This window comes from Cucurbita pepo, chromosome 16 (assembly GCF_057944985.1).
Source record: "Cucurbita pepo subsp. pepo isolate OVF chromosome 16, ASM5794498v1, whole genome shotgun sequence".
In the NCBI taxonomy this organism is placed as follows: domain Eukaryota; kingdom Viridiplantae; phylum Streptophyta; class Magnoliopsida; order Cucurbitales; family Cucurbitaceae; genus Cucurbita; species Cucurbita pepo.
The window spans coordinates 669,275-695,074 of record NC_141813.1 but is presented as its reverse complement, the minus strand read 5'-3'; the positions used below and the strand labels follow the sequence as shown (position 1 = coordinate 695,074).

Below are 25,800 nucleotides of genomic sequence, written 5' to 3'. Positions count from 1 at the left end.
ATGTATATGTTTTACGAGGCACCACAAATTAAATTGATGATTTAAAATGTGGGGCATGCATATTGTATGCTTTTATAGTTATGAACAGACGTGCACACCCATAATGTTATTCGTGTTCCTTTATTTTCTTTGGATTTCTACCGCGTGAGCCTGCACTTGCCCATAGTTAGACCTAAAAGGTACGTTAACACGCCTACCTAATGCACCTACATGCATGTAATAGCCCAAGCCCACCGCTAGCAAATATTGTCCGCTTTGGCCCGTTACGTATCGTCGTCAGCCTTATAAAACGCATCTAATAGGGAGAGGTTTCCACACCCTTATAAAGAATATTTCGTTCTCCTCTCTAACTAATGTAGGATCTTACAATGCATGGGCGTATAATGTATATACAGGAGTACTGTGCATCCAACCCAACTAAAAAATGAAAGTGAAGTCCAAAGATAATCGTGAATTTAGATCCCAATAGACATGATACATGTTGTATGTGAATATATTTTTCAACACTGGAATCACTTATTGAGTATTTTATGACGAAACTGTTTTGAGTAATTTTCATATTCAATATGTTTTTATTGGAACTTATTTCTCGTATTGATTTCTCCATGAACGTTTTAAGATCATTTAAGTCCATCAAATTTCAAAGTGAAATGTGTGAATTACTAACAATGATGAACAGAAATACAACCAAAACAAGACTAAATTTATCTACAATGATCTCCTCTTTAGAAATATGACTGCTGTTGATTTATTATCCATTTGTCCTGGAAATGTTACAGGGTCAAGAGAATAGAGCACTCTCCTTCTCCAGTATAATAAAAAATGATACTCATTAAGAATTAAGAACCCAACGAGAAAGATCAAAAGTTCGAATCAGCTACGCACCTTTCTCAATCGCTTCAAAGCATTCTATTACAGATGCTTTCTCTGACATTGCTTTGATGAGGGCTTCATATGTGGATTTGTTATTCTTCAGAAGGGAACCAGAAAATAGAACCTACAGCAAACTCCAAGGGATTTGATTTAATATTCAGTCACTAATATGACCTTTTAAAAAAAAAAAAAAAAAAAAAAAAAAAAAACTTTTCAGGCTAGAATACAAGCTTTTCATCCTAATGTTTCAGCATTTTTGGTTCGATTTAGTCACTATTAATTCAAAAGTTTCGACTTAGTTCGTTGTATTTTAACATGTAAATGAACATTAAAATTGGTTGGATGATTAACTTTGAGAGCATCATACTAAGTGAATTTCTAAGTATTATGTCATCTACGCTTCTCATTAGTTCATATTAACATTTACCAATGACGAGAGAAAACGCAAGGGACAAAAGTGAATTTTTTTAAACAATGATGACGAATTTGAAAAAAAAAAACACACTAGATTTTAGGGACTAAACATATCTTTAGCAAAGGCTCAAGTTGTTGAACAAAAAGGTTTTAAGAAGCTATCCAGAGTCGTGATACTTACAGCCCATCTGGTCAGGTTCTGTTGTTGATCTTTACCAAGTTTTGGTTTTGATCTATTGATGAACCTCTGATAGAAAAAATATATGTATAGATAAATGTTAGATAGCTGATGGGAGAGATGTAAAGGATCTGTTTCATGAATTAAATAGCAATCTGAAACCTGCAGAGTGAAGAGATCAGCAGATTGGCCAACCACTTTATCATATTTTAAACCTTCGGATGCAAGTCCAGCCATTGCCACCACTGCCAACCTGAAATGAAAATGCTACACAACTTGCAATTCATGCTTATTTGCTCCTACTAGCATCAATAACTGCTCAAGTCTACCGCAAGTAAATATTGTCCGCTTTGACCCCTTATGTATCGCCGTTAGCCTTACGGTTTTTAAAACGTGTCTACTAGAGAGAGGTTTCCATACCCTTATAAGGAATGCTTCGTTTCCCTCTCCAACCAATGTGGAATCTCACAATCCACCCCTTACAGGAACCAGCGTCTTCGCTAGCACACCGCTCAGTGTCTAGCTCGGATACCATTTGTAACAGCCTAAGTCCACTGCTAGCAGATATTGTCCTCTTTGGGCTTTCCCTTCCGAACTTCCTCTTAAGGTTTTAAAACGCGTCTACTAGGGAGAGGTTTCCACACCCTTATAAGGAATGCTTCGTTTCCCTCTCCAACAAATGTGGAATCTCACAATCCACCCCTTACAGGGCCCAGCGTCCTTGCTAGCACACCGATCAGTGTCTAGCTCTGATACCATTTGTAACAGCCTAAGTCCACTGCTAGCAGATATTGTCCTCTTTGGACTTTCCCTTCCGGACTTCCTCTTAAGGTTTTAAAACGCGTCTGCTAGGGAGAGGATTCCACACCCTTATAAAAATGTTTCGTTCTCTTCCCCAACTGATGTGGAATCTCACAATCCAATCCACCTCATTGAGGGGAAGTCCGAAAGGAAAAGTCCAAGGAGGACAATATTTACTAGCGGTGGGCTTAGGCTGTTATAGTTGGTATCAGAGCTAGACACTGGGCAATGTGCCAGCGAGAAGGTTGAGCCCGGAAGGGGGTAGACATTTCAATAAAAGTTTTCAAAGATAATTCCATAGGATTTAAATTCAATCTCCCATACTGATAAGACTTTCTAATTTTGATTTCAAATTTTCAATCTAAATCTTCTAATGATTATAAAACATATTTTCCTAAAATTCAGGGCGTTACATGCTTGATGGATAACATTGCGCCCGTTCATATTAGTACGCAGCCATTTACCTGTCAAGTTCCTTATCATCAAGCTGACCACTATATATCAATTTTTCTAGCCTTTCGTCAATGAGATTGACATGCTCCTTTCCAATGTCAAGTGAATAATCCAGAATAGGAAGTCCAAGCAAGTAAGCAACTAAAATTCAAAGGAGTTCATTATTAGATCCAAGTGAACTAGGCATAACTCATGATTACGTTTCATGCAAGACTTTACCCAAGAAATGTGCAGCTTCATGTCCAGCAATTCGTTCTTGATAATCAGGAAAAAATGATGAAAAGCCATCTATGGCAGCTTGAAGAAGCCTAAGAGAAAGGAAAGGCATATACAAAATGTCATGGACTAGAAAAGTGAGATAACTATACATTGCAAGTGAAATTTTACCCAGGAGAAATGCTTCCAACAGCCAAAACAATTAGCGATATGCTGCCAATCAAGTATGGCACAAAGAAGCCCCAATCCTGTTAGAATCCAAATTTTCAATAAGAGGATGAGATTAAGGAACAGCTCATTAGTTAAAAGGTGATTATATGAGGAACTAAAGTAGAAGAACAAACAGTTTAAGCAACAAAAGATGCTGTCTATGTTACCCCAGGAAGCTGCCCTGCAAGGACGCCCAAGAATCCAGTCGTACCCACCACAGTGAAAAGGAAAGCTGCCTGTGTTGAGAGCACAAAGTCCACATAAGTTTCAAGAAAATTGATATGCAAACAGAGAAAACAGACCCATTGAAGCATTATAACTGTCAGATCCCATGTTGGTCGGAGAGGGGAAACCTGAAATGGAAAGCCCAAGAAGGACAAGATCTGCTAGCGGTGGGCTTAGGCTGTTACAAATGATATGAGAGACAGACACCGGGCGATGAGCCAACGAGGAAGCTGAGCCCCAAAGAGGACGCTGGACCTTGAAGGGGGGTGTATTGTGAGATCCCACATCGATTGGAGAGGCGAACAAAGCATTCTTTATAAGGGTGCGGAAACCTCTCCCTAACAGACACGTTTTAAGAACGTTGAGGGGAAGCCTGAAAGCCTAAAGAGGACAATATTTGCTAGCGGTGGGCTTGTGCTATTACAAATGGTATCAGAGCTAGACATCGGGCGATGTGCTAGCGAGGAGGCTGAGCTCCAAAGGGGGTGGACACGAGGCGGTGTGTCAGCAAGAAAGTTGTGTCTCGAAAGGGGTGGATTGGAGGGTCCCACATCGATGGAAGAGAGGGAATGAGTGCCAGCGAGGACGTTGGGCGTTGAATGGGGGTGGATTGTGAGATCTCATATCGGTGGAGAGGGGAATGAAGCATTCTTTATAAGGGTGTGGAAATCTCTACCTAGCATATGCGTTTTAAAAACCTTGAAGGGAAGCCGGAAAAGGAAAGCCCAAAATGGACAATATTTGCTAGTCGTGGGCTTGGACGGTTACAATAACGATCGAACTCCAATCTAATATTATATTTGGAGTACCAACCCTTTGACATCTCAAGACCAAAAATGCTAAAAGATAAACAAACAGAACAAAAAATGCAAGGATGTTAATAAGGAACTCACATCATTTCTGACACTAGGAATAGCAAGATTCTCCGCATTTTTAATTCCAAGCGTTGTCAGCTCCCGGAGAGTAGTCTGGTGAACAGAGAATCAACAATATATACGTAAAATTGGCAAAAATTTGGTAATGGATAGCAGTTTCCCAGAAGAAGAACTGCAGACTGACCGTACGGCGGGATACATACGGCTGAGAACTCCATTTCTTGGCCCAACCAACTTCCCTCAACTGGTCCAGCGCCTCCTTAACGGCGTTACTATCTTTCTGCATATGTATATATATAGAGAAATTGTGTAAGTGAGCAATGGCGCAGAAATGATATCAAGTTGTTCACTCACAATACGATTCGGGCAACAATGGTAGGTTTAATTTGTAGAGAAATGAGATTAAACGGAGGAAATGAACCTTGTCGATGGCGGATTGAAGAGCGGTGAGATCAACAGTGGAAGCAGCAGAGGAAGCTCTGATCCGCCATTGATGGGGGATGTTGAAGGTCTTTGAACGGCGAAATTGGAAGGAGAGAGCAGAGGAATAGGTGGAGCCAGCGGTGGCTACGTCCAGCATGGTTCGATTTTGGGGTTTCTGAGTTCGGTTTGGACACCGGAGGATAAGTATTTTGCCGCCACAATTGAAGGAGAATTTCCAGTAATTTCATTACACGTGTCATTGCTCTAGCAGCATAATAATAATAATAATAATAATAATAATAATAATAATAATAATAATAATAATAATAATAATAATAATAATAATAATAATAATAATAATAATAATAATAATAATAATAATAATAATAATAATAATAATAATAATAATAATAATAATAATAATAATAATAATAATAATAATAATAATAATAATAATAATAATAATAATAATATATAGATAGATAGAAGTAACTGATTTTTTTTAGAGTTACGATTGAATGTTTTATTTCACGTTGTCGGGTCCTGATCTTGACATGCTTATGATCAATCTTGAGGAGAACTCAAGTCCCATATACATTTTTCGCTCGATTTTGTGGTTTTGTTGGACTTTAGGTGAGATTTGTCTTCGCCAACCAAACATCACTTGTGCGGAATCTAGTTTGTTCACCCACACACGTCACCTGCGCGTGCATATTCAATCATCTGCGAAACAACCAATTTGTTTCTGTTGGGTTTTATGTCCTAAAACTCATAGTTTGTAAACAAAAACATATTCTATTTTCAATAAAATTATTATTGATGTTTGTTCATTAAAGATTGTTATTGAATAAATGGAATTTTACGATCATTAATCTAAATCCAACAAACTAAGAATACTCTGGCTATAGTATGATTACATGAATAGAGACATAAGAGTGGATCATGTTGAAGTATATAGTCAAAATGATCTATAGTACAGGGATAAGGTTGAGTACCTTATTTGGGGGACACTATGGTTGCGGCTCACTTTTGTATATGATATAAACAATGTGATCACTAAATTGTACATGTGAAGACATGTGAGTAGGGGCGTCCTATGCAATGAGTATTGCATAAGATCGGACCATGAAGAAAATTACTCTCATTTTAGAATGCCGTTTACTGTTGAGACTGATTTTTTTACTCGATGACCTAGGTAACTCGACCTTAATCTTGAGCTAACTATAAACTCCTGTTTATTCAAAATTATCCTTAGATTTTCATGGGTGAGAGTAGCTCGAGTTCGCCAACTTAATAAGCCTCCCATTTCAAGGATAAGACTTGGTGAATAGTTGGGGACATAGGGTGCAAGATAGAATTCACTCCTACCCGCTTTAGGGATAGTAGAGAGGTTGTTCCCTTAAGTACTGACCCTAGTCTTGAACAAGGGGCCCCACCCTCTCACTAGCCTGAGAGGGATTCGGTTTGGTGATTGGACCACAAACCAATTGTTCATTAGAGGATCAGTGGGACTTAAGGAACAAGAAGTAACTTTAGGGATAAAAACGGTAAATTGACCTAGCTCTAGTTACGAACAACCTGTGAATGATCGACTTACTAATCATGGTTATATCAAATGGATAGAAATATATCTATAGTGAGGGGAGTGCAACTACTTGTCTATAGTGGAGTGTCCTAGTAGTTAACGAATATTGGTTAACAAGGTTAATGAGTTTAGCCGGTTAATCTCGAATCGTTGGAGCCCATGATCTGTAGGTCCATTAGGTTCCCCTGCTAGCTCATATCGGACTAACCCTTAAAACAGTGTGACGAGTGAATTCGAAGGGTTCGAATTCAAATTAGAGAATATACGCTAAATATATACGATATATTTAACCGCATTTTGTTTTAATTATGAATTAAACAAAAAAGAGAATGGGAGATAGTGATTCATAATCAATATTTTAATTTAATGTTAAATAGTAATTAAATTGTTTAATTAATTAGTTAATATTATTTTGATTTGAAATTAATTATTTAAATTCTTCCGGAAAACTTTGAGAAAATCTCTCAAAACTCTCTCTTTACCTATACTAAATTCGTATCAAGTTTAGTCACTCACCAGATTCCACAATCTCATTCCAAGGCCGGAGAATAGTAGGGAAGACACCAGTGGTGGTTCGAAACCGGTTCGTGAGGAAAAAGAAATTTGAAGTACAAAAGGTTAGTATTCAAATTCATTGAGTTTTAATGGTTTTGAACGTGCAAACTAATTTACTATAATTGATGTAGTCTAAAATTCAAATTGTTTCGCATGTGTTATATTAAAACCATCAGTTTCTACACTAGGCCAAGTGATTCGATCGACCTTGCCTTTACTTGGGGGCTAAGGTCTCTCAATGCAATGATGCATCCAACATCATCTTAGTTCCCAATTAACATGGCTCATATGTATTGACGTCATCCCAAGTCACTAAGTGTCGTTGGCTATCGTAACTCACTTGGTCATGTCATCGAGAATGGACCCACGTGTCGTTCATAACATTAGGACATTCTGAACATCCATCCATTCGTCATCTATCAAGGCATCGACCCTCCCATGTTCATGACAAGTCATTTATGGATATCGTACCGGATAGCGGGTGTAGAATCCAACCTTCGACACTTGGGCTAGGACGCAATACCAGCACACCTGTGTCGCCCGATACTGTCCCGGCCACTGGGCCCAGGGGTGGTAGGGAGCTAACCCCATGTCTCCCACTAAGGTACATTTTGAGCCATTTTCAAACGGACATACGGTATCGTGGAGCGTCCGTCCAGTGTCTAATTGACACCAAACTTGGAAGCTCTCATATTTCATATGGAGAGACTTAACTCCAGAACCACATGCCCAAATTCTCTTAGGGATCAAACTCTTTGTCTTCAATCTCATCTCAAGATTTAGGGATCTTAGATATTTATAGCTCACGAACTCTATTTTCAATAGCTAGGTTGTTTTTTTTTTTTTTTTTTCTTTTTTTTTTATAATTATTTTAAAAAAAATCATGTTTGTCGTAAATGTTACATTATAATTAAAATCTTCGTGGACATCCACTAAAATTACGGTTACGCCTCTAGGTTGAGATTTCCAAGAAACATGTTGTGTTATGTATTATGCTAAGTTAGGAAGAGAACATGCATGACTAAAATACGAGTAGGGCAGTATCTAGATGAGTATCGGTTTCGTTGTGTAACTATAAAGGACGCACTTTAATACCTTGAAGGGAAGCTTGAAAGAGAAAACTCTATCTTCAGGTGGACTTGAGCTATTACAAATGATATTAAAGTCAGACACTGGGTAGTATGCTAGCGACGCTGACCCCAAGCCCCAAAGAGATAGATTGTAAGATTTTATATGGGTTAGAGATGGGAACAAATCATTTCTTATTAGGACGAGGAAACATTTATCTAGTACATGTGAGTTAAAACCGTAAGGCCGACAGAGCGATACGTAACAGATCGAAGCTGATACTCGCTTGAGCGGCATTCACGAATTACGAACTACCACTAAGATCGGTTACTAATGTATTTAACGCTGCTATATTGGCTTCGTTTGCTTCGTAAGTTCGAGCCAAAATCCCCTGCTCCCTCCTTGATTTTCAACCCAAAAAACCCCAATACGTAAAACATTACTTTTGCCGTGCCGGTGCCAGCGACGACGAATTCTCAGGCTCCGGTCATCGAAATTGAGGTAGATTGGTTCTGGTTCCACATTGCTTACTGAAATTAGTGTGTTCTGAATTCTCTGTTGAATGGAGCGTAGTCGAAACTAAGTCCAATTGACTCGCTCAAGCCCTCAGCCTCCAATTTATGAACACGGTCATTGAAGCTTGGATAATAGGTTTTTCTGTTCTTCTGCTTGAAAAATAGTGGCTATTAAGCTTATTATGTATGAAGTATATGGCTACAACTTACTAGCTTATAATCAGTGTTTATTCGTGAAGCAATGATTCATGTTCGTCTACAAGTTCTAAATCATTTATTTGATGAGACAATGGTGGGGAGGAAGAGAATGATTGGAGTTTCTTTGAATGCGTAAAATACAATTCTCTAGATGCCCATGAGTTGCCTGTTTTATAAGAATTATGGGACGCCATTTTTTCTTCAATATCTATTGGACCCATCTTCCAATTACCAAATTGAGAAGTTGCAAATTTTGTAGTTCTACTGCGCCGCCTGTTCAACCAGTGCATCCTTCTTTCTCTTCCCTAAATGTACGAGTGAAAGGGAAGGCACTTGCCAATCTGTTGCTCGTTCCTGTTTCAAACAAATCGATTTTATACTACAGGAAAGTTCATTGTCAAGTTGTCTTGTGGGGCTTACAATTTGATGTGTTTTTATCAAACCTTCTCCTGCATTCATATTTCAAAATTGGGAGTGTTTTTGATGCAGGGACATTGTTCGACAAAATGCCTAATAGAAACCTAGTATCTTGGTCTTCTGTGGTTTCTATGTATACTCGATTAGGCTATAACGAAAAAGCATTGCTATATTTCTTGGAATTTCGGAGGACCTCGGATAATAATGTGAATGAATATATTTTAGCTAGCACTATCAGAGCTTGTGTTCAACGTGATGGTGGTGAACCTGGCTCCCAGGTCCATAGTTACATTGTTAAAGCAGGATTTGATGAGGATGTTTATGTAGGAACTTCGTTGATCGACTTGTATGCAAAACACGGTGAGATAGAAAAAGCCAGATTGATATTTGATGGTTTAGTCATGAAGAGTGCTGTGACTTGGACTGCTATTATTACAGGGTACACAAAAAGTGGAAGGAGTGAGGTTTCATTGCAATTGTTTAACTTAATGAGAGAAAGTAATGTTGTGCCTGATAAATATGTGCTATCTAGCGTTCTAAATGCGTGTTCAATGCTTGGTTTTCTGGAAGGCGGTAAGCAAATTCATGCTTATGTTCTGAGAAGGGAAACAAAGATGGATGTGTCGACATATAACGTTCTTATAGATTTCTATACAAAATGTGGTAGAGTGAAAGCTGGGAAAGCACTTTTCGATCGAATGGATATCAAGAATATTATTTCTTGGACTACCATGATATCCGGGTACATGCAAAATTCATATGATTGGGAGGCTGTGGAACTAGGTAGTGAAATGTTCAGAATGGGATGGAAGGCAGATGAGTATGTTTGTTCAAGCATTCTTACATCATGTGGTTCAGTTGCGACTTTACAACATGGAAGACAAATACATTCTTATATTATTAAGGTTTGTCTTGAACATGATAACTTTGTGATAAATGCTTTAATTGACATGTATTCAAAATGCAATTCCTTGGATGATGCAGAACAAGTCTTTGATGGCACGAATAGTCACAGTGTGGTCTCGTACAATGCAATGATTGAAGGATACTCGAGACAAGAGTACTTGGATCGAGCATTGGAAATCTTCCGTGAGATGAGGGTAAAACATGTTTCACCAAGCTTTTTAACATTTGTAAGCCTTCTAGGTATGTCAGCTGCATTATTCTGCTTGCAATTGAGCAAGCAAATCCATGGCCTTACCATCAAATATGGGGTCTCTTTAGATAAGTTCACTAGCAGTGCTCTTATAGATGTTTATTCTAAATGTTCATGCATTAGAGATGCTAGGTATGTGTTTGAAGAGACAACTAATAAAGACATTGTTGTTTGGAATGCACTGTTTTCTGGGTATAACCTACAATTCGAAAGTGAGGAGGCTTTCGAACTATACACGGATTTACAATTTTCAAGAGAAAGGCCAAATGAGTTTACTTTTGCAGCCCTGATTACAGCAGCCAGCAACCTGGCAAGTCTCCAGCATGGTCAACAGTTCCATAATCAAGTCTTGAAGATGGGTCTCGGATTAGACGCTTTCATCACGAATGCCCTTGTCGATATGTACGCTAAGTGTGGGAGTGTGGAAGAAGCTGAAAAAACATTTTCCTCCTCAGTATGGAAAGATACGACATGCTGGAACTCAATGATTTCAATGTATGCACAACATGGAAAAGCAGAAGAAGCTCTTAGGATGTTTGAAATAATGATGAGCAATGACATAACTCCCAATTATGTCACTTTTGTGAGTGTTCTAACAGCTTGCAGTCATGTTGGATTTGTTGAAGATGGCCTTCAACATTTCAATTCAATGACCAGATATGGAATTGAACCAGGAATGGAACATTACGCTTCAGTCGTTACTCTTTTAGGAAGAGCGGGTCGGTTATCTGAAGCTCGAGAATTCATTGAGAAGATGACAATAAGACCTGCAGCATTAGTATGGAGAAGCTTGCTCAGTGCATGCCGAGTTTTCGGCAACATAGAGTTAGCAAAACATGCTGCAGAGATGGCAATCTCGATCGACCCCATGGACAGTGGATCGTATATTATGCTTTCGAATATTTTTGCATCTAAAGGTATGTGGGGAGATGTGAAGAGGTTGAGGTTGAAAATGGATGTTAATGGTGTAGTTAAAGAACCTGGACAGAGTTGGATTGAGGTGAACGGTGAAGTTCATGTGTTTGTTTCAAGAGACAGAGTCCATGAGGAGAGTGATTTAATTTATTTAGCTTTGGATGAATTAACTGTGCAGATGAAAGATGCAGGTTATGTACTTGATACCACAATTCTTGAAGCCAATGATTGAGATATGAAATTAAAGGGAACATTCTTGTGAAGAACGGTTCCTAAAATTCATGATTCATTGAGCTTTGAAATACTTTTGACTTCACTGTTCATCTGGATGGAGCTTTTTGGCCAAGGATTTTCATGACTATCCTTCTCCGCAGCCTTGTTGGCCATGTAACAATGTGAGTACAAGATTATCGTTATAACTTTTTGTAAAAGCTCAAGCCCCTGCTAGCAGATATTGTTTTCTTTAGGCTTTTCTTTTCGGGCTTCCCCTCAAGGTTTTTAGAATGTTTTGTTCTCCTCTCCAGTCAATGTGAGATCTCACGTTGGGCTATGAAGGGGATGGATTGTGTAATCTCACATCCGTTGGAGAGGAGAACGAAACATTCTCTATAAGGGTGTGGAAACCTCTCCACAGTAGACGTGTTTTAAAAACCTTGAGGGGAAGTTTGAAAGGGAAAGTTCAAAGAGGATAATATCTGCTAGCGGTGGATTTCTACCACTGATTGAATCTCTGATGTAGGTCATAACGTGTTATGTTGGGAGCATCGCTCACCACCACTTTTCTCATTGTTGATGAGATCAATAGCGGGCTTATTCAATCGGTTTCCTTGAAATATAGATTCATGACATAGCTCTCAAGAATCTAGCGGACTCCTTGAGCTGCTCATTAGTTATCAAACCATGATCTCCACCTTCTTAAATTTTGCCTATTCTTAACAGCTTGTCTAGTCATTTTCCTTAAGTTGAGCTGGTTCAATTCGCATCTCCTTTGGTTTGACCCCTACTAGGAGTGACCACTCGAGCTTAATATGGTTCCTAGGACACACCTCAAACTCCTTGGGCCAGCCTCTTAAGTTCTCAGGCTTACCCTCCTAGAGGTCGACATATAAGGTCTTGGACGGACTCCTCTAAAGGTCAGTCTTGATGGCCTTATACCAACCAAGGGGTCAGCCTTGTAGGCCTTTAGCCAACCTCGGTGTCGGTCTTCTTGAGCCTTGACCGACCCCTTGAGGCGTCGAACCTCCTTGGGCTGCCACTGGGGCTTCACAGTTGGAGTTGTTCGGTTTATCTTTCATTCTCGACTTGGCGAGTACGCTATCCCTACCATACATTTTGTGTGGTTGTTGTCACATACCATCTACGTTCTCAATTGACAATCAACTCATAGTACGTTGTTACTCATAATGAACGTCTGAGTTCACCGATAGAGAGCTAATAAATTCTCTCTACATTCTAGACTATGCCAATTGTTGACACTGAAAAATGGTAACAGTGGATTTTAGGATATCCATAGACTCTATAGACTCTATAGACTTCTTTTAAGCGTCATCTCATTTTGGTCTCTATACTTTTAAATTTTTAATTTTAGAAAAATTTATAAAAATATATTCCCATAATATCTTTTCTTGCATGAAAATTATTATTTTTGAAGAACCAAATTTAAGATTCACAACAATTTTGCATTAAATACACAAACTTTCTTAAATCTAAACTAAACAACTCAACACCTCAACCCGTTATACTCAACTCAGTACTTAATAACTTCACTCAATGCCCTAAACGTAAGTATTCAATACATATACAACGCATACACAAAATGTTCATAACACAAATCACAAAGACAACACAATCTACCTTTAACAAAGGAAAGTGGTAGAAGATGATCATGTTGATAACATGTAATAAAATAAGAACAAGAACCAAGAGAAGTCATTTATAGAGCAAAGTAGAGAGCGAATATAAAGACTTCAAGACCAAAACAGATTTCATTAATTTGACAGTTTTATCTCTAGTGCAATCATTATTCTTTTTCCTTCCTACAATAATGAATAATTCTTTTAAACATTTATCTTAGTCTGATAATTTTTATCCAGCAAGAAAGAGGTCTCTTGAGCTAATATGAACCTGAGCTTCAGCAAAATTCTCAGCTTGCAAATCAAAAGTCAGTAAAGCGAGGAATCGAAACAGGAAAAAAGGTTCCAAATTTATACAAAGAACATAACAATTTAACCATAAGTTGTAATTAACTTGAAGCCAACTGGATGTTATTCTTTGGCCTCTTCAACCATAAGTTGTTTAGTAAACCAAATGATTCTGAACCTAAATGTCAATGAATCCGTAGTAGTCATGAAGGCTCTGAAGCTTCTGTGATGGCCGGTTTCGGGTTTGTTGTGACTATTTTACAAATAGGCATGACTTCGTTCTTGCTAAGTAGCTTCAAGGAAGGATGGACGTCTATATCGCGAATGAAAATTCTCTCCCCGATCTCCAGATTACTTACATCCACCTCAATCTTCGAAGGAATATGCTCGGCCGGGCAAAGGTATCTTAGGCTAGTTCTTATCCTATTCAGTTGACCTCCTGTTTTCCACAAAAGTAAGGTATCAGACTTCAGAAGAACAGTTGACAGGCAGACAAAGACCACAATACAAGTTTTGCTTAATTATACAATATCAATTGTCCAACTCTTTATCATCCCAGCTACGATCAGATAGCAATCAAGACCTTTTATTTACCATGTTTAAACAGCATAATCATTAACTGAACTGTGGCTATCAAATTCAACAGACAGCAAATTTGCAAAAGCCTTGCAGGCCGGAGGGTACCATTATTAGAGAACAAAAGTTGCAAAGGCTAATGGTGCATCTACCTAAGTTTGGCCGTAGTTCATAGTTTGAACTTTAGAAAATGTCGTATATTTCCCAAAACGTCAATGCTTTCATGATACAACTCATCAGCCAATGCATCTTAAGATCATTGCTTATCATTAATGACTAACAGGGTCTAACATGGCTCACAAAAATGGTACAAAATACTTTAAAGTAAGAACTAAAGAAATGTGGTCGATGCAAACTCTCAAGTCTCAATGAACTCCACAATCACCTGAGATGTAGAAACTATCATGGTTTAAGTTCACATTCACAGCATTCCCGAGTTGGATTCTCATATTAAGTATATGATTCAATAGCTAAAAACAACATTTTTATGTCGCTCTGAGGCATAGATTACAAACGAAAGCTAAAGTTCCTGGAATCAACAATTGGTTAAAGCTATTTTCTATGAGGTCTTTAGACTTGAAAACAGAGAATCTTCGAGCAACCCAGGAGGAAAGAAAGATTTGAGATGATTAAATATTGCACAGCTTCTTGGTGTATTATTCCGAAGAATTTAAGAATTAGACATACTCTAGTATTAGTTTTTGTTGGGAAGCCTTCTTATAGTTATTTTGCCTTTTATGATATCTTGTCTTGGGAAATTTCTTGGAACTATAAAGTGGGATGTGCGCTTTTGTACGGTAAAGGAAAGTCAAGTGATGGGACCAAATTGCGAAACCAATTACAACTAATTTTTTTGCTTCTCTTAAGATAACTTCGGGGTCATCTTGGCAACAATAAGAAGTGCACAGACGGATAAGTATATTTTCTGGATTCAATAAACTAATTCCTCAATGGAAAGAATTTCATTAATATTTGAAATTTACCAAAAGGATATGTTATCCACTGTGCTTACAAAGTACCTTCTCAATTTACGAGGGAAGTATGACTATAGGAAGCAAAAGTTTACACCAAGAAATGACGTTGTAAACAACATTTTCAAAAAGCCTAGTATAAGTCTGTGTTTTCTTCGTGAATACTCTTTGATTTCATTCTTTCCATAGACTCCAAAAGGGAAGCCATAATGAGATTTGTCCATGGCAAGGCTTTTTCGTTCTTAAATGTGTGGTTCATTAAGGTCATATCTAATAACTCTTTTGCATACTTAGAAATAGTGAGACGTCATCTAAAAATACTGAGAATTTTTATCCAAAAGTCATAAGTGTATGTGCACAATGTCACGGTCGTACATTTTCAACCGCGTGGTGTCGTGATCTTGACATGCTCACGACAAGCCTTGAGGGGAACTCAATCCCCCATATTCATTTGTCGTCCGTCTTTATGGCTTTGTCGGACCTTAGGCGAGGTTGTCTTCACCCACCAAACACAACTTGTGTGGAATCAAGCTCATCCTGCGCGGCCACACACGTCGTTCATGCGTGCGTGCATGTTCAATCATCTGCAACTCAATTTGACTTGCCTCCATACTAGACCAAGTCCTTTGGCTCGACCTTGTCTTTAATCAGGCCCAGGTTTCTCGTAAGCAACGTTGTGTCCCAACATCATCTGGGTTTCCAATTAACATGGTCTTCATGTCATGATGCCATCCCAAGTCCCGAAAAGTCATCAGCCAACTTAGCTTGCTCAGTCATGCTCATCAAGAACGGGCCCATTTGTCTCTTATAACATCGAGACATCCCGAACATCCATCCATCCGGGGACTATCGAGGTATTGGACCCTTTTGTGTCCATGTCATATCATTTACGGACTCTGTACAGGATAGCAAGTGTATGATCCAACCTCCAACACATGGGCTAGGGCACATATCGGCACACCCGTGTCGTTTGACACTGTCCTTGAAAGACCCATTCAAAGGAAGTCGCCCGAGACACTCATCTCGCAACGCTCACCCTCATATGTGCCATAGGGTAGCTCGCTTAGGCCATAGGCCCAAGGGTGGTAGAGAGCTAACATCATGCCCCCCTAAGATACATTTGGAGTCATTTTCAGTCTTCCAGGAGTAGACGTGATTTCGGCGAAGAGTCAAACGATGTCGTGAAGCGTCCATCCAGTGTCTGATTGATACCAAATTCAGCGAGTATTCATACTTCATATGGACGGGCTTAAATCCAAAGCCACATGCCTGAATGTCTTCTAGAACCCTGACTTTTGAGATTAAGGTCCAAGGCCCTACCTTACCTTACCAAGCCTATCTTTGACACTCACGTCAACACTGTTGTCTCTTTCTCCCCTGTGTCTCATTTTGGGTTTTCATGCACATCTTTGTGATGTGTTAGATGATGCACCGTCCTCCTCAGTTGCATCATGATACTTGTCTACCTCAGCCCTTGCTTGGCTGGTTGGGCGCCACTTCCGTGTCACCACCTTATTTGCCTTTACGTGAGGGTCACAATCTACTCTCTTCATAGTATGGTTGTGACACTCTGCATAAATAAATGGTTTTATGATTCATTGTCTTTCTTGCATAATGGACACCAATTAGGAAATAATGTACGACACTCTTTGCTATAAGTTTCTAGTTGTGCTAATGGGCTTTATGCACCATTCTCCATAGAAAAAATATATTGTCTTTGCTAGTGAGGGGTTATTGCTTCTACCTTTTCCTCCATATCCATCGTCAAAGACTTTGTGGGGAAGACCCCGTCAACGCAAGGTACCGTTTCAATGAGACTAATTTTTGAGACAATACAATTGAGGTAAAGTCAAGGCTTAATTCGATTCATTTTTTAGCTTTATTATCCCTTAGGTTCCTTTTAAGTTTCAAGTCCCAAAATTTGTTAACGTCTTTTCATGTTTCTTTGGTCGTGGCCATTTTGCATTGTGAGAATCTATGCAAAAGAGGGTACCGCAAGGCTAGTGTGGTGTTGTCAATTCAAGGGTTAATCCAGCAAGATGAGTTTCCTCCATCACCCAATCTTTGGCAAATGGTGATAAGGTTTTGGAGCTTTTTTATATACTTCCATGACTCCTTTGTGGCTTGTCCATAATGTAGGAGCATATTTAGCCTTTAAATATGATTTCTACACAAGGTGGCGCCTATGTGGTCATTTGACCAGAGGAGAGCTTTGTTCTTCTCCTTTATCAAATATAGGACGAGTCCACCCTTATCCACCCTTGTTTACTAGAAGGTTTATAGTATTCTATCGGACAAGGTGATATGAACCAAGACCATGAAATTTCCATAACTCAAGGTCCAATTACAAGGACGAGCCAAGAGGTTACAATGAGCTTTAGTTACTTATATTCAAGCTATGGTGAGTTCATCAAAGAAAATTCTAGAAGATGTTGGAGTCCTTCTCTACATGCGGTGCAATGTTGAGATTCAAAATAGACATGCATTAAATGAACTCATAATTGAATTTATGGAACTTAGTCCAATGATGTTACTAGAATAGAGCATTTCTTTTATTGCATTATTTAATTGTAATTTCAATATTTGTTAACCGTTCAAGCTAGTTTTAATATAGAAGTTAAGGTTATATTATAAGCCACCCAAAGTTATTTTCTCATTAACTAGCCATTTTAATATGAAGGTTAAGGGTGTATTTAACTCAGATAGATTAAGGTTGTCAAAGCCTATATAAAGCCTTTTTTTTGTAACATATTTTCAAACTCCAATCAGTTTACCATAAAAAAAAAACGATTTGGAAGATTTTATAGAAAACAAAATATAGATAAAACCCAGATCTAACACTTTGTATAGTACAAACTTAACCTATGTGACTTGACTTAAATACATTTAACCTGACCCAGATCTAACACTTTATATAGTGTTTGACAAACTTAACCTATGTGACTTAAATACACTTAACCTTCATATTAAAATGACTAGTTAATGAGAAATACACCTATAACATCCATCCATATTAAAATGGCTAGTTAATGATGGAATATATTAAGATATGTATAACCTTAACTCCCATATTAAAACTAGCTTAATGATAAACAAATATTGAAATTACTCTTAAAATAATGGAATAAAAGAAATGCGCTGTCTACTAACCATCCTTGGACTAAATTCCATAAATTCAATGTGGGTTCATATTAAAATGCATTTAATTCATCTCTATCTTGAAGCTCAACTTTGCATCACATGTAGGGAAGGACTTCAGCATCTTCTAGAATTTTCTTTAATGAGCTCATCATAGCTTGAATATAAATGACTAAAACTCGTTGTAACTTCTTGCCTCTTGTCCTTGTAATTGGACCTTGAGGTACGAAAATTTCTTGGTTTTGGTTCATATCACAAGGTGTGGGTCATCTTTCTGCAGAGAGTTTCTGAATGATCTTTATATTTCCATAGCCACTTCTGAGGCATTTCAAATAGAGACATGTAGTAAGTGGGACGGTTGGACAATGTAGCTTGTATGAGGGTGAGCCTTCCGCGTTTAGAAGTGAAATGATGACCATAATGGTAACTTCTTTTTATCTTTTCAATAATGGCCTTCCAAAAAGAGAAGGATTTGGGGTTCCCATTTAAGGGTAATCCTAGGTACATTCGATCATTCACGCTTTTTAAACCATATTTGTTGACAAAGTCTTTGATATCCTCTATGCTAACATTAATGTCCATCATCCCTGTTTTTTTGAAGGTTGATGTTTTGTCCCAATAACTTTTCGAAGATTTTTACCTTCTCAAACATGTTTTTATGGAGGGGACATTTGTTAATTCAAAGAAAAGAATTATGTTATCAACATTCAGAGGATTGTGTCATTAGCAAACTAGAAGTGGTCGATACTTCAAGTCTTCGTTACCAACCTAAAAGCCCTTTGTATGCCTTCGTATTCTGCCTAGGTGAGTAAGCAACTATGGCAATCCATTATAAATATGAAAAGAAAAGGGGATAGTAAATTCTCTTGTCCAAGACCCAAAGTAGCCTAGATCTTTCCTTTCGACTTTCCATTGATGATGATGGAGAAATTTGTGGATGAGAAGCAACCTTTTATCCACCATACCATTTTGCGCCTCAAGAAAAGTCCAACTGAAGGTTTTTTCTAGGTCAAGTTTGATGACTACACCGGTTTGTTCCTCCTTTTCCAACAGTCTATTAACTCATTTGTCATGAGGAATGTATCAAGAATCTAACATCCCTCTCAAGTGTAATATGCTGCCTAGTAATCATATATCTTTTACGATGGAGAAGTTCTATCATAAGATTTATGGGGCAAAAGAATTATTTCTTTGAAATCAAATAGATATATGTTTCTTGGAACACTCTCATGTATCTGCTCTCAGGATGTTCCAACATTTTTTAAAGAATTCGGAGGTAAAACCATCCAGTCCCCGGAGTTTTATCGGGGCCCAAAAGCTTAATCCCCTTCCCTACCTCTTCTTCGGTGAAAGCACCCTCAAGGGGGAATATTGATAACGACGAGTAAAAAGGACACAAATTCTTAGACAATTGCACCTTCGCCTTATTTTTGTAAATTAATTCCACAAGACTACGACTACTTATATCTTGCTCTAAGAAACCAAGAATACGACTACGAAAGCTTGGGAATTAAAGTAAGATATCTTCGTTGGTTACCTTTCTGAAGACCAGGGCAAGTCTCTTCACCTTTGAAGACAATTGGCACATCTACCTTCAACTCCGAGCCTTCATCAGCCCATACAAACACCATATTCAAGATCTTCCCGGTCTCTTCATCCCTGTGAACCTGAAAAATCCCAAGCAATTACTCCATAACAAGAAAATGAAAGAAAAATCAAGTTGAATTGAACACAAACAAACCGGTGGAGACAAATGAATGGCTTACTTTGATTGGAAGGATGGATCCTGATTCAAGAAGAACTGAAGATCCAGAACCAGCACGGATTTGGAGCTGTAACCTAGTGGAGCAAAAGAAAGGGAGATCAACGGACTTGAGAATGGAGTGGATTTGCTTCCGCTCTGCAGTGAGCAGATGCTTCCGCGACGGCGATCCGTGGATGGAGTTTTTCTCAAGGAGTTGTTGACTGAAAACAACGGCGGGGATTCTTCCCTGCGCTCTATCTCTGGTTGAAATTCTGCTGCCGCTGCACTCTCTGGGGATGGCTTGGATAGTATGGTAAGAAGCAGCTCGAGATGATGAAAATGGAAACGGTTCCGATCTAGCGCTGTAAAGCGCCAACAACCTAAGGTTCGTTCCGGTGGAGCGCCACCACTTGGCCATGATCGGTCGGAGGTATTAACAATGGCAGCCGGAATCGCGAGGAGTTGAGCGGAGCAACTAAGTTCTACGAGGGTTTATGCAGAGTGGAGCATGGGGTTTTGAGTATGGGCCTTTGGGCCGACTAGAGTTGAGAGTTTAGCATTCTCAACAATAAATAATAAATTAATTAAAATAATAATAATTTTTTTTACCATTTTTATAAATTAATTAATTAAAATTTTTTATTTTTTTAATTGACTTAAAATCCAACCCAAAAATAGAAGATTGGATTGGGTTGGGTTGGATGGTAACAAGTTTCTAGTTAGGACTGAGCTACCAATTCAACCAACCCGAACTTGGGTTGATCTAAAAGATCCCTTCAACTCAACCCAGCTCGACTCATGTATACTCCTGTATTCCCATTCTCACCGCTTTATTACATAAATAAATAAATATGTTACAAATTATAATAAATTAGAATTTTTATATTTTCATTATCTTATCGTGCATTTTCGATCCCTTTTTACAAATGGATCATCATCTTATATTAGATTTTTGTAAAAAAATTATATTGTAAAATGGAAATGACGTACTAGAAAACAAACTTTCGAAAGAACTATTTTTACAAGAAAAAATAAAAATAAAAAAAAATTATCCGTGAAGAATCCAATCTCCTAAAAAATAAACGGAAAATATTATAAGAACGAGGAATGAAAAAGGAGGCGGGGATGGAGATGGGAAAGGCTTCTCCATCCTTGACCCACCTCGTAGACATGTTAGAGTCAACCCTAAAATGAGTATAGTTACTTATATAAATTTTGAAATGTTCGTGGGTCGAGTTATTATAAAGGGTTGGGTCGGGTTGTTAGGGGATTGAGGCGCATGGGTGAAGTTGGACATGGGCCATGATGGAACTGTGTGTGTGGGCTAGGTCGCTGGAAGGTACTAGTTGCTCGCATGCATCCATCTAAGGGAGGGAATGGTGGTGCATGTATTTGACTCCATGTTGTCCAATGTTATACCGACTTTGTTCGAATCATGTCAGTTTCTCACGACGAAGTCTAACACCAAATGAATCTTGTGTTGATTATTTTATTTACCGTTTAGTATCCATTGTATGACAAATTTAGAGTTATTAAGTATAATCGTGGTTGACATAAGACGGGATCATATAGTATATGAATAAGGTTGGTATCTTATTCAAGTAACACTATTGATACGACTTATTTTGTAATTATTACAAATGATTTGATATAAATCATTTCTGTTCAGACATGTGATAGAGGTATCATATACAAATTTAAGTGTTACGAAATATTTAATCTCTATTTATAAATATAATAACTGAGAACTTAAATTACTATTTATATTGATAAAGTTCATTTCAGATCGTTGTATCTTACAATCATGAGTTCCAATGACTTCCCTTAAAAAATTGTCCAAACGAGATTTTTTTAAATGTGAAATTACACTTTTAAACCGTAAACTTTTATGAAATTAACAATTTAGTCCTTAAACTTTAGTTTTTAATTATTTAATTCTTACCCTTCAAATTTCTAATAATTTAGTCCCTATATTCTCTAATAAGTAACCATTTAATCCCGAAACCCTTACAATCTGTACTGAAAACAAAATATTAATAAAACGCCTTTAACACATATGGATTAATGATCTTGTTAGGAATCAAATTCATTTAAAAACTATGAAGGCTATGTCATTACATGATATGAACTAGTTGACTCTCTCTCTCTCTCTCTCTATATATATATATATAAATAAAATAAAAAAGAAATCATCGAAAAATGGAGTGGGAAGAAACTTGTGAATGAAGAACATTAATGGAGGAGGAAGAGAGGAAGAGGCAAGTGGATGGTACTTGCAAATTCATTGGATGCCACAACGACGTTATTTACTTTGATTCAATATTAATTAATCTAATATTTGTTTTCCGATGTGAATTTGGTGGATCTCCCACCCATTATTTTAAACATCAACGCACATGCATATCCATTTATAAACAACTTACTTCCATCCCTTTTCAACACACTTCATCCCTCTTCCTCCTACACAGTTCATCATCAGCCCTCTCTCTCTCTCTCTCTCTCTCTCTCTCTCTTTGTATGAACGTGATCTATTACAGTTCCAATGCCCCCCAACTCTATTTGATTTGATCACTCCTTGGCTTGATTCAACGGATCCCAATATGAATGAATGAATGAATTAATAAAAAAAAACAAAAACAAAAACAGGAAACTTTTCAAGGAAGAAGAATTCTTCCCACCCCCATGTTGTAATCAAGAGCTACCCCTATCTAAGGCTTCAAGTTTCTACTCCTCCACGTGCTGCTGCTGGGTTGCCTTCGCCCTTCTTACAAATCAATAACCACATTTCATTCATTCTTTACAAAGGTGTGAAAATCTCTCTCTAATAAAAGGTTTTAAAAACTTTGAGGAGAAGTCCAAAAGGGAAAACTCAAATGGTATCAAAGTCAAACACTAGTCGGGCAATGTGCTAGTGAGGCTGGTGGATACGAAGCAGTATGCCAATAAGGGTGGTGGATTGGGGGTTTTAGGGTGCAAATGCACTATTTGACTATTTGAGTTGTTTGAATGCAATAAGGAGCAGACATAGAAGAAGAATGAAACAGCGAAAAGGGGGGGGGGGGGGGGGGGGGGGGGGGGGAAGAAAAGAGTGTGGTGGAGCCTAAAAGATAATAGAAGATCTCTCCTGTTTGTTAAGCAACAAAAAATGGTATTGAAAGAGGAAGAAACAGTGTAGGAAAGGAATGGGGAGTTTAGTTTCTGAAATGGGGGTTCCATTTATAGGCAATGACTGAGACATATCCCATGGCAGTGAAAAGACAATAATTCCTCTTCTAGGACCCCCAACAACACAGCCCCCTCTCTCATGTCTCTATTCAACAAACAGTAAATTAGCCTTTCTGCTGCTACCAAATAATATTGCACCATTTGTGAGAAAGAAAAAAAAGAAAAAGAAAAAAAGGCATCATCAGATCGATCAGACAGAGCTTAAAAACACCATTATTTTTTTTTTTTTAGAAAAAAAAGAGCATGGAAATGGATTCATAAATGCAAAACGCATCTAGTGTTTAAGAACTATCCTCCTGTGCATGCTCTATGCTCCGACCCATTAAAACTAAACCCTCCCATGAAACAGTCTTGTCTTAATCACCATCCAAAAACAAAAAAGACCTTGGGGCATGCACAAGGATATATCATAAACCAGATGCTAAAATGTAACAACAAAAAATTAATACCTAGACGAGAAAATTCATTAGAAAAAAAAAAAAGAATCAACAAGAGGGTCCAATGTTAATATTCCTACCATCATCTGCAGTAGCTTCAGGCTTGTGGATTTGCTGCGATCGGTGTGGATGGGGCTGCTGCAGCTGTTGCTGTGATTGGTCAAGCTGAGTTTGCTGAGATTGAGGAAATAGCTGTACTTGAAGCGGATGATGATGGTGGGAATGGGAATGGGAGTGTTCTGGTTGCGTTTGAATTTGGTAGCTATTGTCGGGAAAAGTTCCCAATGTCAAATCTGAAGGTGAATTCATCTGATTATTAAACCCACCAGCACCGGCACCGGCACCGGCACCAACACCAGCCGGGTCAAACCCATTGAACCTCAAGAGCTCGTGTTGGCGTTGGGAAGGAGAATGCTGTTGCTGTTGCTGCTGCTGCTGCTGGGTTTGCTTCTGCTCGTACGCTCTGAACATTTCTTGCTGCTCTCTGGCCGCTACTGCCGCAGCCAATTGCTGAGCCTCAAACAACTGCTGCTGCTGCTGCTGCTGCTGTATCTGGTGGTGATGTTGTTGTTGTTGATGGGGCGACTCACGAATAAGCATTTGTTGAGAGGAGCCACCGCCGCCAGAAGAGGGAATCCCAAACATGGGGGACATATTGTAGGGAAGTAGGACGGAGGAGGAAGGGCTAGTGACGGGTCCTTGAGGGTTAGTGGTCATAATGGCAGTGGAAGGCTGAAGAATTGGAATCATTGCTTGAGGGCCAACATAACTGGCCAGTTCCTTTTTGGCATTGTACAGGTCGCTTTGCATTTGCTTTAGCTTGTGTTGTAGGACAGAGATAAGGCCGACACATCCGTACACTGGGTCTCGCAGACGAAACTCTGCCTCATAGGCTAATGAGTTCACTGCGTCCTCACGCTGCGACGCGTTCAACTCATTCAAAAGTTTCGCCACGTTGCTTGCGCCAAACACCTTGTGAACATTAGCGAATTTCTGCGGCTGATCCGGTGGGAAGTACGGCGCGAACACGCATTCTTGTGTGCATTTTCGCCGAAGAAATTTACACGCCGCACATGGTGAATTCGACGATGACATTCTTCTATTACCAAATCACTTTCCGTTTTTCCTTCAACGACTGAAAAACAAAAAAAAAAAAAAAAAAAAAAATGTATATATATATATATATATACACACATACACATATATGTAGCCATGGAATTGGATTCTTGTGAAACGGATTAAATTAAAGAGAGGAAAAAAACAAAAGCGAAGAATCTGATCGGCCAAAATAGGTTCCAACAACACAGATTTCAGGAAAAGAAAAAGAAAAAGAGAGAGAGAGAGAGCGACAGTGGAACAGAAAACAATGAAACATAAAAATCAAAACTAAAATGAGCGTCAACGTTGAAAGTAGCGATTCAATCTGAGATTATTGCGAGAAGCTTCGTTTGCTTTCCAAATATATTTGAAGAAGAAAGGACGAAAAACTCACCTGAGATTATTGCTCGTTCGTCCTCAACTGGTTTGAATCGCAGTAAAGTCCATGGATAAAACGGAAACAAACGAAAACCTGCGCAGAAAAAACTCAAGAATTGAAGAAGAACAGATCGAAAAGAAACGTCAATGGCGAAAAGGTGGAAAACCTTCGGTATTCTTCTTCTTCTTCTTCTGGTTCTTGTTCTTGTTCTTCTTCTGGTTCTTCTGGTTTTAGGGTTTGGAAAGCGAGAGAAAGCGCTGGATCCGATCTTCGAGTTTCACAATCCCCAACAGAAGAAGAACAGAAAGAGAGAAAAGGGAAATCAAATAATTAATTATTTAATTAATTAAAGAAATAAAATTGTTAGAGAAAAAAAAGGAAATTAAAAAAAAAAAAAAAAAAAAAAAATTGAAGGATCATAACTGTGGCGTCGACGTCAAATATTTTTTTAAAATTAAAATATTTTTAAAAAATATGGGGAAATCAGAGACGTTAAGATTGGAAGAGAGGAAGGACGACCGTTGGATGGACCTCTCATTCTGAGCAGCTATTCAATGCGTCTCTGAGTTACCTCTTTGTCCCTGTACTGTCCCTTTTTAATACCCAAAATACCCCTCCCCCCCTTCCACGTTTCTCTCACCATTATTTTCAATTTTATTTTATTTTTATTTTAAAGAAAAGAAAATAAATTAAATTTTTAAATATATAAAATTTAATTAAAAGCAATTGTTGTGAGAAATGGACAAAAATTTAGCCACCAAAATTGAAAAGACAAGAACATTAAAAATAATATTAAAAAAAATAAATTAAATTAAATTAAACAAAATAAAAAAATTCCGTTTAAACCTTTATTTATTACATATTTATTAAATAAAATTTCCAATTTAATCCTAATATTTTTGTCCATAGTGATCTTCCAAATCTTTGTAAATATGTATATTATGTCAAGTTATAATTAATTAAATTAAATTAAATATTTGAAAATATTCTAATTATGTTAGTAGATTTTGAAAT

The 25,800-nt window shown here is 38.0% G+C and overlaps 4 protein-coding genes across 4 annotated transcripts; 1 reads left to right on the top strand and 3 right to left on the bottom strand.

Moving 5' to 3' along the window:
• Window positions 1-724: 724 nt before the first annotated feature.
• Window positions 725-4,884, bottom strand: LOC111777385 (uncharacterized). The gene is made up of 10 exons (XM_023656949.2): window positions 4,667-4,884; window positions 4,430-4,525; window positions 4,264-4,338; window positions 3,313-3,381; window positions 3,107-3,183; window positions 2,939-3,027; window positions 2,731-2,860; window positions 1,628-1,718; window positions 1,469-1,534; window positions 725-997 (listed from the first exon to the last, which is right to left on the bottom strand). Exons 1-10 carry the CDS (start codon window positions 4,823-4,825, stop codon window positions 878-880), a joined length of 972 nt encoding a protein of 323 aa, XP_023512717.2. The 5' UTR covers window positions 4,826-4,884; the 3' UTR covers window positions 725-877.
• Window positions 4,885-8,248: 3,364 nt separating this feature from the next.
• On the top strand, window positions 8,249-11,795 carry LOC111777384 (Tetratricopeptide repeat (TPR)-like superfamily protein). The gene has a single exon (XM_023656948.2). It carries the CDS (start codon window positions 8,772-8,774, stop codon window positions 11,307-11,309), a length of 2,538 nt encoding a protein of 845 aa, XP_023512716.2. The 5' UTR covers window positions 8,249-8,771; the 3' UTR covers window positions 11,310-11,795.
• A 1,390-nt stretch (window positions 11,796-13,185) lies between these two features.
• Window positions 13,186-20,149, bottom strand: LOC111777386 (Ribosomal protein L25/Gln-tRNA synthetase, anti-codon-binding domain-containing protein). Its single transcript, XM_023656950.2, has 3 exons — window positions 19,670-20,149; window positions 19,441-19,570; window positions 13,186-13,657 (listed from the first exon to the last, which is right to left on the bottom strand). The coding sequence occupies exons 1-3, from the start codon at window positions 20,063-20,065 to the stop codon at window positions 13,422-13,424; spliced, it is 762 nt and encodes a 253-aa protein (XP_023512718.2). The 5' UTR covers window positions 20,066-20,149; the 3' UTR covers window positions 13,186-13,421.
• A 3,094-nt stretch (window positions 20,150-23,243) lies between these two features.
• LOC111777704 (uncharacterized) lies at window positions 23,244-25,107 on the bottom strand. Its single transcript, XM_023657426.2, has 3 exons — window positions 24,953-25,107; window positions 24,802-24,879; window positions 23,244-24,444 (listed from the first exon to the last, which is right to left on the bottom strand). The coding sequence occupies exon 3, from the start codon at window positions 24,402-24,404 to the stop codon at window positions 23,358-23,360; it is 1,047 nt and encodes a 348-aa protein (XP_023513194.2). The 5' UTR covers window positions 24,405-24,444; window positions 24,802-24,879; window positions 24,953-25,107; the 3' UTR covers window positions 23,244-23,357.
• Window positions 25,108-25,800: the final 693 nt, after the last annotated feature.